The 15,232-nt window shown below is 35.4% G+C and overlaps 1 protein-coding gene across 2 annotated transcripts in view; it reads left to right on the forward strand.

Moving 5' to 3' along the window:
• Nucleotides 1-229: 229 nt before the first annotated feature.
• The window catches only part of col5a2b (collagen, type V, alpha 2b), a 65,143-nt gene continuing 50,140 nt past the window's right edge, over nt 230-15,232 (forward strand). Inside the window, exons 1-7 of one of the 2 annotated variants that reach the window (XM_056459603.1) lie at nt 230-575; nt 13,101-13,313; nt 14,162-14,178; nt 14,282-14,314; nt 14,433-14,465; nt 14,704-14,757; nt 14,939-15,028. In XM_056459603.1, the coding sequence (XP_056315578.1) occupies nt 485-575; nt 13,101-13,313; nt 14,162-14,178; nt 14,282-14,314; nt 14,433-14,465; nt 14,704-14,757; nt 14,939-15,028 (531 nt within the window). In that variant the 5' untranslated portion in view covers nt 230-484. The remainder of the gene's footprint in view (nt 576-13,100; nt 13,314-14,161; nt 14,179-14,281; nt 14,315-14,432; nt 14,466-14,703; nt 14,758-14,938; nt 15,029-15,232) is intronic. The other variant, XM_056459604.1, reaches the window with a different exon arrangement.

Below are 15,232 nucleotides of genomic sequence, written 5' to 3' on the forward strand. Positions count from 1 at the left end.
CTAATGGAACAAGTTTATTTAAATCTTAAATCTGTCAACCTTTATAGTGTAACTCAATTAAACACATCCAAATAACCCATTGCAGTATCTCTGTTTTACATATTCCATTAAAGAAATCAAGTAAAACCCACTGCAAATACTGTAGTTATTCTATATAATTAAATCCACTGTTCAGTGATGCCGGTGAGCTTTGTAGTGTTCTGACAGTGACACATGATGCATTTCTGCTTCGTGCTGTTTCTAAGTGTGCATCATCATCATCACAGAGCAGACTAGAGCCTGGAGTTATTTTTGCTCCAGCCAGATGAGAGGCTGCAGAAGTGCAGGGCGGAGGTGCACACTTTTCATTCGGGGAGCGTCCGCACAGAGGCTGGCAGACGCTGGTGGAGTGGGCATCTCGCATGGTGAAGCTGTGATTTTTGAAATAGTTCTACCTCTTGTGGAAGGCACAGGCAAGGCCTGAGCCACCCGGCTGTAAAAAAAAATGCGTGCAGTTCATCACCTCAGGATACCTGTGTGGCTGGGGATCTGTTTGGCCCAGGTGTTATTGATCACGTGCCAGGAGGTTAAGATTGGTGAGTGACCTACTAACATTACACAACAGGTGAAGAGGGATATTTGGTATATCGATATGCAGAACTCTGTGTTTGAGTATGGAGTGCTTGAGAATATTGAAATTTAAAACTGGATTATCATAAAGTGATAAACAGTAGTGTGCAATGGTCCTTCTTTTACTTTAATATACGGGAAGGTAACAACTTGTGTAATGTAGTTTTTGATGGCACTTTGGATTCATCTTGAAAAAATAATATTAATATATTAATAAAAAGATTTATGTGGATTTGAAAGGACTGAGCATCATTTATCTCCTGTAGACAACTAATGGAGGTTTTAATGTAAGATTTTGGATTCAGTTTGAAAAAGAAAAGTATGTATGGAGATCTTAAGGTGGTTTATTTGGATTTAAAATTCCTGAGAATAAAATTCATTCACTGTTGGCATTGAAAAATTATAATGGAGATTTCAGAGGAAAATTTTGTATTCAGTCATGAAATGGACAAAAATATTTACAGAGATTTGTATAAAACAGATTTTTTAGCTGTAGCCTTTGTATCAAAACTTTTTATAGTGGTTTATTTGGACTAAAAAGGTCTATTAAGGTCTATTCCACCTTTAAAATGGATTGTTTTTGTATTATTTTAGTATAATTGTGTTTTTTTATGACAGTTATGCAAGTAACTTGAATACAGACAAAGTAGGACACATCAGAGAGGCATGTATTGCTAAAAAGATAGTATTCGTAAATATCTGTAAATTAACAGTGATTCATGTTTTTTTTCATTTATTCAATAAAATTTTACAATTTAAAAAAGTTAAAAAAAATCAATTTTTGATTTTGAAAAGTTTGAAAAAGTGATTTGTATTGACATCTGTATAGTTTGAAATGATGTATTGTCTGGATTTGTGTTAGAAATTGTGGTAACACTTAATTTTGATGGTCCGTTTGAGTATTAATAGACTGTCTGCTTAATATCTGTTGATACTGCTCCTTTAACAGACATTTATCTGACTATAAAAAACTTTGCAAGTACATGTCAACTTACACTAACCCTAACCTCAACCTAACAGTCTACTTATAATCTGATGAAAATTAGGTGGCATGTAGATGCAATGTAACTTAAATTCAACAAAATCAAAATAAAGTGTGACCAAAATTACTGTACAAAAACCTTGTAATAAACATTTTCTCTTATATTATGGACTAAAACGTCACTAAAAGTCATTTTGGTAAACTGCACAGTTGAATTCTCAACATTAAAAGTTAACGTCCCATAACGCAATTCATAACTGTAAATAAATGTGAAAAACGTGTCAATCACGACATACAGAACCTGTTGATTAAAATAAACTGATTACATTGAGGGCAACGCAGTGGCGCAGAAGGTAGTGCTGTCGTCTCACAGCAAGAAGGTCGCTGGTTTAAGCCTCAGCTGGGTCAGTTGGCGTTTCTGTGTGGAGTTTGCGTGTTCTCCTTGCATTCGCGTGGGTTTCCTCTGGGTGCTCTGGTTCCCCCCACAGTCCAAAGACATGTGGTACAGGTGAATTGGGTAGGCTAAATTGTCCATAATGTGTGTGTGTGTATGAGTGTGTATGGATGTTTCCCAGAGATGGGTTGCAGCTGGAAGGGCATCCGCTGCGTAAAAAATGTGCTGGATGAGTTGGCGGTTCATTCAGCTGTGGCGACCCCGGATTAATAAAGGCACTAAGAAAAAGAAAATGAATGAATGATTACAATGAGGTGGCATGGTGGCTCAGTGGTTAGCGCTGTAGCCTCACAGCAAGAAGGCCGCTGGTTCGAGTCCTGGCTGGCATTTCTGTGTGGAGTTTGCATGTTCTCCCCATGTTAGTGTGGATTTGCTCCAGGTGCACCTGTTTCCCCCACAGTCCAAAGACATAAGTGAATTGAATAAACTAAATTGGCTGTAGTGTGTGTGAATGTGAGAGTGTAAGGGTGTTTCAAAGTAATGGGTTGTGGCTGGATGGGCATCTGTTGCGCAAAACATATGCTGGAATAGTTGGTGGTTCATTCCACTGTAGTGACCTCTGAAATAGATACTAAGATACTAAGAAAAATGAACACTGTAAAACCCAACAGTCAACTTTATCAAATGAAGTGAGTGTAATTAACTCAAGATTTACTTAAAGTTAATTCTACTCATTTGAAAAGAGTTTTGAACTCAGTGTTGAAGGTAATGAGTTAATTAAATACCTCATTATTTTACTTTAATGAATTAAGATTAAAGTACTCATATAGATTTTTTTTTTTTTTAACTCAAATGGTTTGTTGCAATCGGTTTCCTCAAACGGTTTGAGTTGCCCTAACGTATTGGGTTTTACAGTACTCTGTTGGTTTGAGTTCTCTTTATTTTTTGGGGTTTTACTGTGCTCAAATTGCTTCATTTACTCAAATGGATTAGGTTCACAGTATTCATTAGGATTCGTTTTTAAACTTAAATGGTTTGTTGTAATTGATTTCCTCAAATGGTTTGAGTTACCCTAAATTTTGGGGTTTTACAGTGAATTAATGAATGTTTACAATGCTCAAAATCAAAGCTCACCATATTAGCATGACTCCCTGTTTAGTCACAGTAACTAAAACCTTTTAAATGTTCCATGGAGAAAGGAAAGCCATACAGGTATGAAAACAACATTAATATGCCTAAATCGTGACTGAATTTCCATTCCTAGCATTCCTAATTCACAAAAATAACTGCAATTAGTAATAATAATGGATGTTGGAAACAGAAATGTAGACACTGAAAGGGAAATATTCTAAAAAACACTACTGTAAAAAAACTTTAAAGGATCCCTTACTTTTAACTTGCACTAACTTATTTTCAAATTTAATGGTGAACTATCTAAATGTTCTCAAATCGTCTGCTTTGTCAGCTCTATCTGAGCTGGAGACATAATTTCATGCTTTTGCGTGTAATGATGTGAGGTTTTCACAGACCAAAGCAGGCCACCAATTGTGGTCAAACTTCTTCCCAAAAGAGATGCAAGACACACCCAATCATGTGGCAAATGCGTTAGCCTGGAGTCCAGCTATGATATTTTCACATTTATTGAGGATAGTCACACACACAATAGCTTCAAGAGATACTATTAGTCAACACTGGTTGAAATAAATCGATTCATTAAAGTCAAAAAGTTAACATGTTGAATTCATACACACTGTAAAACCCAACAGTCAACTTTATCAAATGAAATGAGTGTAGCTAACTCAAAATATACTGAAAGTTAATTCTACTCATTTGAAAAGAGTTTTGAACTTAGTGTTGAAGGTAATGAGGTAATGCATAATTCATTACTTCAACTTAAATGGAGTTAGTTCACAGTACTCATATGGATTAGATTTTTTTAACTCAAATGGTTTGTAGTAATCGGTTTGAGTTGGCTTAGCCTATTGGGTTTTACAGTACTCAGTTGGTTTGAGTTCTCTTCATTTATCGGGTTTTACTGTGCTCAAATTGCTTCGTTTACTCAAATGGATTAAGTTCACAGAACTCATTAGGATCAGTTTTTGAACTTAAATGGTTTGTTGCAATCGGTTACCTAAAACGATTTGAGTTACCTTTACTTTTCGGGATTTCAGTGCAGTCACACTCGAACTCTGGTCGAATGCGCATAAGTCTGGCTTAATATGTACATAAAACATCGTGTGTGACCTTCTCACCATAATTATCCCTCATGGAGACTTGTCATAACCCTTATAAGAACCAGCTTGCAATGCTTTATGAGGGTGCGGATGTTAAATAGTATCAATAATAGGGGATTTGCAATGAAGCATCACTTTTACCAACATAAAATGTACAATGTCTATTATATACATGAGTATATAGTCAGGAAATGGACATTCCTAGGAGGATATTTCTGTTCAGATCTTCAGACGGAGGGCGTGCCTTTTCACTCTGACAGAAATAAAAGTTTGCCCACAGGCTAACCTTAAGCGGAACCTATAATAGAGGCTGCTGTGGTTTCCCTAAAATAACGTATGTGCTTTTCCACTAAATTGGTACTTGCTGTCTTTTCAGAATTGCGCTTTTAGAAAAGGCCAGATTCATACAGCTGCGCAGCAACAGGTGCCCTGCTAGTAGGAGTTTAATGCTCCGGTACCTATGACAAAACTGAGAATAATGTAAATATTATTTTCATTCCCTCAGCACGATGTCAAGTGATGAAGAGTGGACACAATTAAAATGTCCTTATCTGCATGAGAACAACACTTTCACAATCGTTTTAACGTCTAGTAGACTTAAATTCAAATACAATAATATATATATTTTTTTATTCATTGATTTTTTTTATTTAGTGGTAGTTTTTATCCGGAGCATCTTAACACACACAGACACACACACACATACATTGTGAATACACTCTTGGAGCAGTTGCCAGTCATCGCTGTGGCATTTTTTAAATGATTGTTTTATTGGAACAGTATTTATATTAGGATGTATTTTAGGATTAGTGTTTTTAATGTGTGCAGCAGACCTTTTTTCTAACAACAAATCTCTCCTAAGGGAGATAATAAATTTGACCTCGACGTTGGCAACAGTTGAGGATACATTTCTCAAACCTTTTGATCACAAGTCCAACTCTCCAACCATGAGGGCACTGCTGCCCAAATGCACAATCTTTTTTTTTTAAAGAAATAAGCTAGCCTTAAGATTATCTATAAGCTTGCATGCTCCAAAACAATGCCATCCACGGTCAAACATACACAAGTTTATGTCAAAATCACACAAAAACACAAAGTTTGGTTATGTCTGTGAATATGAACAGTTGTGGAAGAAACGACATGTGTATCTGTACACTCTCAGAAATAAAGTTGCGCGATCTGTCACTGGGGTGGTACCTTTTTGAAAGATACAAATTTGCACTTAAAAGGTCCATATTAATACCTCAAGGGTACATAATAGTACCTTAAAATTACAAAAGTGTTCCTCTTAAAATTTGTAGGTACTAATATATACTTTAGAGGTACCAATATGGACCCTTCAAGTACAGATGTGTACCTTTTGAAAAGGTACCACCCCACTGACAGCACGCGTACCTTTATTTCTGAGTGTGTACAGTAAATTAGATCAGTCATCTGCATCTCTGTAACATGATGGTATGTCTTGGATAGGAGTTTTTTTCATTAATCTTTTATTGAGATGCAACAAAAATGTGACTATATAACAATCATATTTACACCTTTGTTTTCAATTTAAAAGAAAACAAATGTAAAGAAAAACAAAACAAAAAAGAGGATTAAAAACTATCAGGAAGAAATCGCTGAAAATACAAATCATTCATAGAAGGCATGCACCAGACCATCAATATGACAATGGTTTGTTTATATAAATCTTTGGAAATGGGGGAATATGAAGATAGGCAAAGTCAGTGTCAATTTATTTAGTCTTTTCCTGTTGCCTTTAATTTTTTAAGGCTTGGAATAATGCATATATTTGAGGTGTTTTGATGAAGTCTAGAAACAAAGTTGTTGGCAGAGAGAACTCAGACTCCTCAAACTTAAACATCTTCACCAGTTTACCAGCACACACGCATGTCATTTTCCCACAACACATACAAATACAGAAACAGGCTGTAAATAGTGCATACCATGTATCAGGGCTACATAAAAAGTGACAAACACAGCTGATTCCTGTTAAGAGTCAGTGGTGTTGTTGGAGATCTAAAAGGTGAAGTTTTTGTTTATTGTAACATCCTTGTCGATTTCTTGTTGTTTGTATATTTTTGGTCCTAGACTTCTTATCTAAAATGAGCTAATAAACACAATTATTAAAGATTTTTTTGGGAAAACTTAATTGTTTTTTGTTCAGTCCACTTAAATTTGCAAAAACAATTAAGATAACAGTTAACTTAATTGATTTGTGTTGGGACAACATGAAGGTATTGTGTCGAACCTTGGATTTTTACTCTATAATCTGACAAATTGCACAATTGATGTTAAATGAAAATCTTATTTCATGAATAACTTTAAATAGGAAGCAGACGGTTTGTCACTTTTTGGGCTCTCCCGATGCACTTCCATTGTGGTCTGCACATTTGTAGCATGTTTCTGTATTTGCATGTGTTGTGAGAATTTGTGTGTGCGCGTCATGTTAAATGAATGACAATGTTTTCACAGTTTGTTTGTGTTTTTAATACACTGTAAAACCCAACAGTCCGCTTTATCAAATGAAATGGGTGTAGTTAACTCAAAATTTAACAATTTCAAAAATTCTACTCATTTGAAAAGAGTTTTGAACTCAGCGTTGAAGGTAATGAGTTAATTAAATACTTCATTACTTCAACTTAAATGGAGTGAGTTCACAATACTCATATAGATTAGTTTCCTCAAATGGTTTGAGTTGGCTTAACTTATTGGGTTTTACAGTACTCAGTTGGTTTGAGTTCTCTTCATTTATTGGGTTTTACTGTGCTCAAATTGCTTCGTTTACTTAAATGGATTAAGTTCACAGTACTTATTAGGATTAGTTTTTGAACTTAAATGGTTTGTTGCAATTGGTTTCCTCATATGGTTTGAGTTGCCTTAACTTATTGAGTTTTACAGTACTTAGTTGGTTTGAGTTCTCTTCATTTATTGGGTTTTACTGTGCTCAAATTGCTTCATTTACTCAAATGGATTAAGTTCACAGAACTCATTATGATTAGTTTTTGAAATGGTTTGCTGCAACTGGTTTCCTCAAATGGTTAGCGTTACCTTAATATATTTTACAGTGAATGCATGAGTTTTCGTAACTTGTCACCATAAGAAACAATGTTTACTGATCAAGAGAATAATTCTCTTTGAAGTTCAACTTTTTAGAACATTAAAGGAAGTTGAAAGTGCAAAAAGCATAACAGTATACCTTTTAAAATGCAAAGAAATGTCTCTCAGATTTCTCAATTGCCCAGAATGTCTGTACAACATAATTTGTGCCTTTGATGAAAGAAGGGGAAACAAATGTCTCCTTAAATAATAATTACCTTGCATTAAGCTGTCTGTGCTTCTGCTGAGTTCCTGCACTAGAGCATCGCATTAAAGGCTTTTTTTAGGTAGTCTCAAACATTATTGCTTGATTACAGCAGTGGAAAAAGTGCTAGAAGCCATTAGCCCTCAGGATAGACTGTAATGTGACAGACATCAGAACCACTATTTACTGTCTGCCATGTCTGTCATGCTAAAGCGTCTAATCAAGAGTTATCAAAGCTGTTGCTCAGAGTCTCAGAATCAGACAACACGAGACTCTTGAAAAAATAATGGACTGGCGTATTTCTAGTTTAGTGGCTAATTTCAACGAATTCATATGAGTTCAGCCATACGAAAATGTACTATTTCTAATAGAACTCCATCCCCTAAACCCAACTACCCTCTACTAAATGGATCAGGAACAATAGGGTCCTAGAAATGCATTTGAGCCTTGCCGGTTGTCCAATAACATAATTTTGTCATTGGGGGATGATCAAATCGTACCAAAATGTACAAGTGAGATCGTACAAATTAGTCACTAAAACAAAAAATTACGAATTGGCGTGAGATAGCGTTGGTATTCTCTTTGGGTGTGATTATCGTGAAGCAGTGGTCAATATCCTAACTACTTTATTATGCATTACTGGACAATTCTAATCATCAGGACCAAATTCTTAGTATTCTCATTTATTTACTAGGTGGCACTTAAATGTTACTAATAAAGAGAACAATAAAAGCAATCAGTAAGTTTGTAAGTGCTATGACCAGTCCAAAAGTAGAGACATAGCCGGGTTGTTTTTTTTACTCTAAATGGACTAAACTGTGGATTATCTATAACTGCTTTTTTTTGCATACAGACAATGATGTTGTCAAAGTAATGCCTGTACATGAAATCCACTTTACGGAGGCCAGGCTAATAGTTGGTGAAGTCACTCATTATCTTGAGTGTCACAAACCCTGTCCTTTAGTCAACCATGATGGTTTTGTGGCTGCATGCCTACAGACTGATCATGTATCATGCATGACAAGAGCATGAAATGACAGCAGTGTCATTTTAAAGCCTGCACTTTTACACTAAATTCCAGACCTTTGTTTATTAGGGCCATGAAATGCTGTTGTTGTGAGGACCAAATTTCATCGAAAATAAATCTACTCAGCAGTCTTTACATTTTGTCCACCAGTTTGTCCACCTTTTCTCTATGCCCCATCATGCTTTGTGTAAATTATGGGAGTCATCAGAATCAGAATCAGAATCAGAAAGAGCTTTATTGCCAGGTATGTTTACACATACGAGGAATTTGTTTTCGTGACAGAGTCTCTACAGTGCAACAGGATTACAGAGACAGGACAAAAAACAGATAATAAATATATATTTTTTAAAAATAGAAGTAAGTAGTGATTTCAAATATATTTATGCTAAACTGTTCAAAAAATGAGCAAAATCTGCAATAATAATAATTCATACACTAGTTTCAATGATGAGACATTATACCTCTCATGCATACAACCATCAAACATTTAAACATCTAAAAGCAGTAACAGATCAATTTCTAATTATTTTTGCAGCAATGCATGTTATATATCGCTGTATTATTATGTCTGTATTATGTAACAGGCATTGCATTAATCATTAACTGGAATATAATTGTTAATATTGTAAAATATGATCAGTTATTTTGACACACAACCGATCTTGTGTTTACCTAACAAAAGATTAGAATTTAGAAAGTGAAAATTGCATCTGAAAGTATCTGTGTGATGACATAACAAGATTCTTTGTGCATTCCAATGATTTATTCATCATTTACAATGTATGAACAATGTGCAATGTAAATTAGAGATAATACACACGCTATAGTTGTGTTGTCCTTTTTGTAAACAAAATATCGGCTTTCATTATAACACCAAGCTTTATGTTATTCTTCTGACATCTGAAAACAGGACCTTTACAGCTTATGAAGTCAAACTGATGAGGTTTTTAAATTAGTAACACAACTATGGTTTGTTTGAATCTTTTTAAATGGAACTTCCTCAAACTGGAAGTTCCTCCTATAATCTGTATTGCCAATAATCTAAAATTGGAAGGAAAATGTTGGCATAAAAGAACTTAAAATAATCGTGTACTGTTACGTAAACGTGCATTATCATCATGTATCATTTACTCAAGTGATTTTGAAACAGCAGAGAGCATTATTCATGTTTTGTAAATTAATTTTATAAAATAATTAATTGTGTAATAGTGTCCCTGCTGAAAAATCCAGCTTAAACCAGCCTAGGCTGGTTGGCTGGTTTTAGCTGTTTGACCAGCCTGGTTTTAGAGGGGTTTTGGCCATTTCCAGGCTGGTTTCCATCCATTTCCAGCCTGGTCTTAGCTGGTCAGGCTGGAAAATGACCAGTTAAATCCAGCTTAAACCAGCCTGACCAGCCTGGTTTAAGCTGGACATAGCTGGTTTTGGCTGGGCTCCCAGCCTGGCTAGGCTGGTCAAGCTGGTTTTAGCTGGTCTCCCAGCCTGACCAGCTAAGACCAGGCTGGAAATGGCTGGAAACCAGCCTGGAAATGGCCAAAACCCCTCTAAAACCAGGCTGGTCGACCAGCTAAAACCAGCCAACCAGCCTAGGCTGGTTTAAGCTGTTTTTTTTTCAGTAGGGGTTTGTAGGACATTATTTGATGAGTTACAAGATGTGTTTGTAGCAAAACAATCTCACGGCAATTCGTAACTTTTTGATTTAGTGGCTAATTTGTATAAATTCGTACAATCTAATTCGTACAATTTAGTACGATTTGCTCATCCCCCAATGACGGTTGGGTTTAGGGGTGGGGTTAGGTGCCACGCCTCCTTTTTAAAATCGTACAATTTCGTACGACTGAACTCGTACAAATTCATACGAATTAAGCACTAAACTGACAAAACATAAAATACTTACGTTTTCTCGTGAAATCAGGCTGGTTTGTAGGCTGGTTTTTTTATTAAAGAGTGAGTTGATTTGAGAAATATATGACATGTTTTGTCAGTTTAAGTGCATACTAAGGTGAAATATGCCAAGCTAATAAAAGTATAAAACTAGTTAATCAATTATTAAATCAATTAATAATTATAAAAATAATAATGTTGAGTGTTGGAACACATTACTTTCATAAAAAAAATAACTAAGCAACACATTTAGTTACTTTTTTAATGGTGACTTCAGATTGTAATAAATTACCTTTAAAAGTAACTTTACCGAACACTTATACTAACTAGCAGGCATATAAATTTTCACTTTAACATATTTCCCCAAACTGACAATAGTATCTGGATGCAGCCTTTATGATGCAAGCTGAGATTGCATCGCTCAAAGATGCAATGTCAGACACAATGCTCTCAATGGAACTAGTGACGTCACTGTGAGGGGTAGGGGTAGGGGTGGGGTTAGATGAGTGCATTTAAAAGCATTGGATGCAGCTCAGATTGCATCTGCACCAAGTCTGCAGCCAGACCCCTCTCCAAACTTACCACTCCTCTACAGTTTGCACAAGATACTATTGTATACAGGCAAAAAAAGATGCAGTTCATTGCTTTTTGCAAAGTAGACATAATGTTGTATCAAGCAGAAAATAAGCAAAATGTGTCGCTCTTTCTAAATCATTCAAGGACAGAGAAACCTTAAAAGCAGCAAATGTAGTAGTTAGTACAATTTGGTACTGTGGAGAATCCAGCCCCATCATTTGACTTAAAAAAGAAAGGTTTTCTGAGTGAGGACTGAATTCTTGATGTGGTACACGAGAGGTGAATCCTCAGTGGACTGAAAATGGCTGAAGGTCTCCAGCTGCAGACCTCAATTGCAGGGTGTGGTGTATGATGGGATCACCAGCTAAAATGAGGGCAGAACTGGATGAATGGAGGCCTTGGTCTAGCTCTCATTGAGTCTGAAACATTCTACTTTATACTTTTGGCTTATAATTATAGTTACTTAAAGGCAGTTACTCAAGGGCAGATTATGGACAAGGCCAGTGGGACCAGACCTCCATTTGATGGGTCTGCGGTGCCCAGACAATTGTAATTTTATAAGTAAAGTTGACAGAGACCAACATAACATACATGTGTGCAAATGATTGTTGAGACCATGTAAAATTAATGAATTGAAAAAAATCTATTATCAATTGATCACCTCTAACAGGCCTTCTGAATAGAGATTTTAAGGGGAAGAATATTGGGGAGGGTTTAGAGATTGCCATTTCTAATCTAATCTAACCTCTTGTTTCTTTGTTTCATTGTAAAACCTAACTAAAATTAAATGTTTCAATTAAATGTTTCATGTTTAAATGTTTCAATGCAAATAAATCAGATTTATTTTAAATGCACATACTGTCACCCAACGACTAAAGGACAAATTAAGGCAAAGACAGATTGTGCTTGACTAGTGTATTCAGCATTGAACTGTGTGATAAATGTGATTGTTTAAGCTTTTATTGCAATACGTTATCATTTTAAATGTCATACTGCATTAGTTAATACGATTTAAAGTAATGTTTTCTAATAAATTAAGAAATTACCCAAGACAACTTTAATGCATTATAGTTTAATATATTTACCTTCAGCCCACGGCTCTCAATGATATTTGGTTTTTGACCTTTTATACAAAAAAAGTTTGGGCACCCCTGAGCTAAAGGGATAGTTCACCCCCCAAAAATGTAGTCACCCTCAAGATATCCAAACATTAGGTGACTTTTATTGTCTTAATTAGAATATTAAAGATGATTTTTAGCAGAAACCGATATCATTTAGCCACCCGTGGCTCCTACATTAAGCTCTTAAGAAGGGAACCAATTGGTCTGAGAAAGAAAGTTATTTACATTATTACAACTTATCTACAGTCTCCTGACTTGCCGTAAAATACAACGGTCAGTTTTTTGCAGTCCAATCAATTTGCTTCATAAGAGGGTGTGAATCACAAAGGGGTTTGGCGGTGGTGGTGTTGTTGTTTCCTCATAGCTGCCTGCACCTGTTTAAAGAGAATATAAAAATGAAAATAAAATAAGGTGGTTTTGAGCTATGAGGACAGCTGTACTTAGAATACCCTAAAACAGTAAGCATACCACAATCCTAGCTTTAAGTTTGAAGACCAACATAAAAAATGTCCAAACGAGCCCATGTGAATCAATTGTAATCCCTGACATTAGACTGACCTCTGCTGGCAGACTGAATGTATCCAATGTGTGCAGTGCTTTTCTGATTTTCATTTAATTTTATTCCATTGATTCATTTTCCATTGGCTCTGTTCCAATTTAATTTAATTAATTTAATTTAATTTAATTTAATTTAATTTAATTTAATTTAATTTAATTAATTTAATTTAATTTAATTTAATTTAATTTAATTTAAAACAAAGATATGCTAATGAAACACACAATAACTAGGCTACTACTAGGAAATAATAATAATTAAAACAAGTTACAAACAGAACATGTTGTGTTTTCATTTTTAATTACTTAAAATTTTAATTGAATTTAATTTTGGCATATTTATCTAATAATATGACTATTAAAAGATAATATTTTTGTATGATACGCTATATTGACTAGTGTATTTTTTTCTAACAGAAGAAGCAAAAGGCTGTAAAGATGGAGATCTGACGTATTCAGAAAATGAGATCTGGAAGCCAGAGCCCTGCAGACTGTGTGTATGCGACAAAGGAACCGTGATCTGTGAGGAGATCCGATGTGAAGAGCTGAAGGGATGCGAACAATTCTTGATCCCAGAGGGAGAATGCTGTCCTGTGTGCCAAACCTTCGCCAGTGCGCATGGCAGGATCGGTGAGTCATACACACAACTGCCGACAGAGGGCAGACGCCAATCACATTCAAAACACAATTACAGTTGGTTTGGTTGAGGAAAGACGATTGTTTATTTCGTACCACTTTACAATAAGGCCTCATTAGTTAACTAAACGTCACGTTAACTAAATGCAAATAACAAAGAACAATTCATTCGTTAATTGTTGATATTAACATTAGGCGAATTTAGCTCTTTCATGTCTCAATTTAGTAATACATCAAAGCTCAATTTAGTAATGCATTATAGTGGATGTTGTAAATACGTTTTTAGATGTAAATGTTTCTGAATGTGGGTGAGACGGTGGCTCTGTGGTTACCACTGTCACCTCACAGCAAGAAGGTCGCTGGCTCAAGTCCTGGCTGGGTCAGTTGGCATTTCTGTGTGGAATTTTCTCCCAGTGTTCGCGTGGGTTTCCTCCGGGTGCTCCGGTTTCCTCCACAGTGCAAGGATGCTATAGGTGAATTGAATAAACTAAATTGGCCGTAGTGTATGTGTGTGAATGAGTGTGTATGGATGTTTCCCAGTAGGCTACTGTGTTGAAGCTGGAAGGGCATCTGCTGTGTAAAACATATGTTGGATAAGTTGGCGGTTCATTCCGCTGTGGCGATCCCTGAAAAATAAATGGACTAAGCCGAAGGAAAATGAATGAATGAATGTTATTGAATGTATTTAGATGTAATAGTAGATGTATTCTTCATGGTTGGCTAATGATAACTAATAATGTAAACAAATGCAATATTAAATAGGTTATTTTTTTGTCATTATTAAAATTTATTAAAATATAGCCTTTGGATTAATTTGTGTTATTTATTTACTTATTTTTCAGAAACATTGGCTTTTAAGGTATGTAAATGCTCTTAAAACATATCACATTTGTTATTTGTATTATGTGTTTATCACAAACTAAATGTAAAGATTGATTTGTCCTGTGTGTTTTTTTTTTCAGGGACAAAAAGGTGAACCTGGTGACATTCCTTATGTGAGTTTGTCATATTTCCAGTATTTATAGAGCAATAAATAAATATGACCGTTATTGTATACAATTTCATGCTATTTTATTATTTAGATTTTAGTTTTTATTATTCCTATTTTTTTAGATTGTGGGAATACCTGGACGCCCAGGACCAATGGTGAAAGAATGCACACACACACACACACACACACACGCACACACACACGCACACACACACACACACACGCACACACACACACACACACACACACACACACACACACACACACACACACACACACACACACACACACACACACACACACACACACACATTTTATTTGTATTTTTTCAGAATCTCATTCTTTGTAATGTCAATCAAAGTGATGTCCATTATATTGTGTCACATCAAACAGGGTCCCCCAGGAACAGACGGTCGGCCAGGATATCCAGGAAGCAAAGGAAGACGAGTATGTGACAAACACCAGGATTATATTGCTGTATAACTTAGATTCTTTCATGTGGCTATATTTCAAAGTCATGTACAAATTGTGTATTTCCCTCTGTTTTATATGGAATTATGTCAATAATTCATAATAATAACAAAGCTAAGTAGTTAAATAGTAACATGCAATATTTGTTTTTGTCAAGGGTGTTCCAGGTCCTACTGGTTTTGATGGGGAGCCAGGTGTGCCAGGCATGCCAGGTGAGCCTGGTCCTATAGGAACATCACTGCCTGGGGTGAGTTTTATTATCTGTCCAGGTATCATGAGTGATTAGAATAATAAAATGTGCTTTTCTAATCTGATTTAGTAAATGTAATGAGTACGATTACTAATCAGGATAAACTGCAGTAATGTTTGAATGTTAGTTTTACAAACAATAAAAATGTAAATGTGTCTGTAGCTTCAAACATTTTGTCTGACAATCCAAATACATCAAAAT

Source organism: Danio aesculapii, chromosome 6 (genome assembly GCF_903798145.1).
Source record: "Danio aesculapii chromosome 6, fDanAes4.1, whole genome shotgun sequence".
Lineage (NCBI taxonomy): Eukaryota > Metazoa > Chordata > Actinopteri > Cypriniformes > Danionidae > Danio > Danio aesculapii.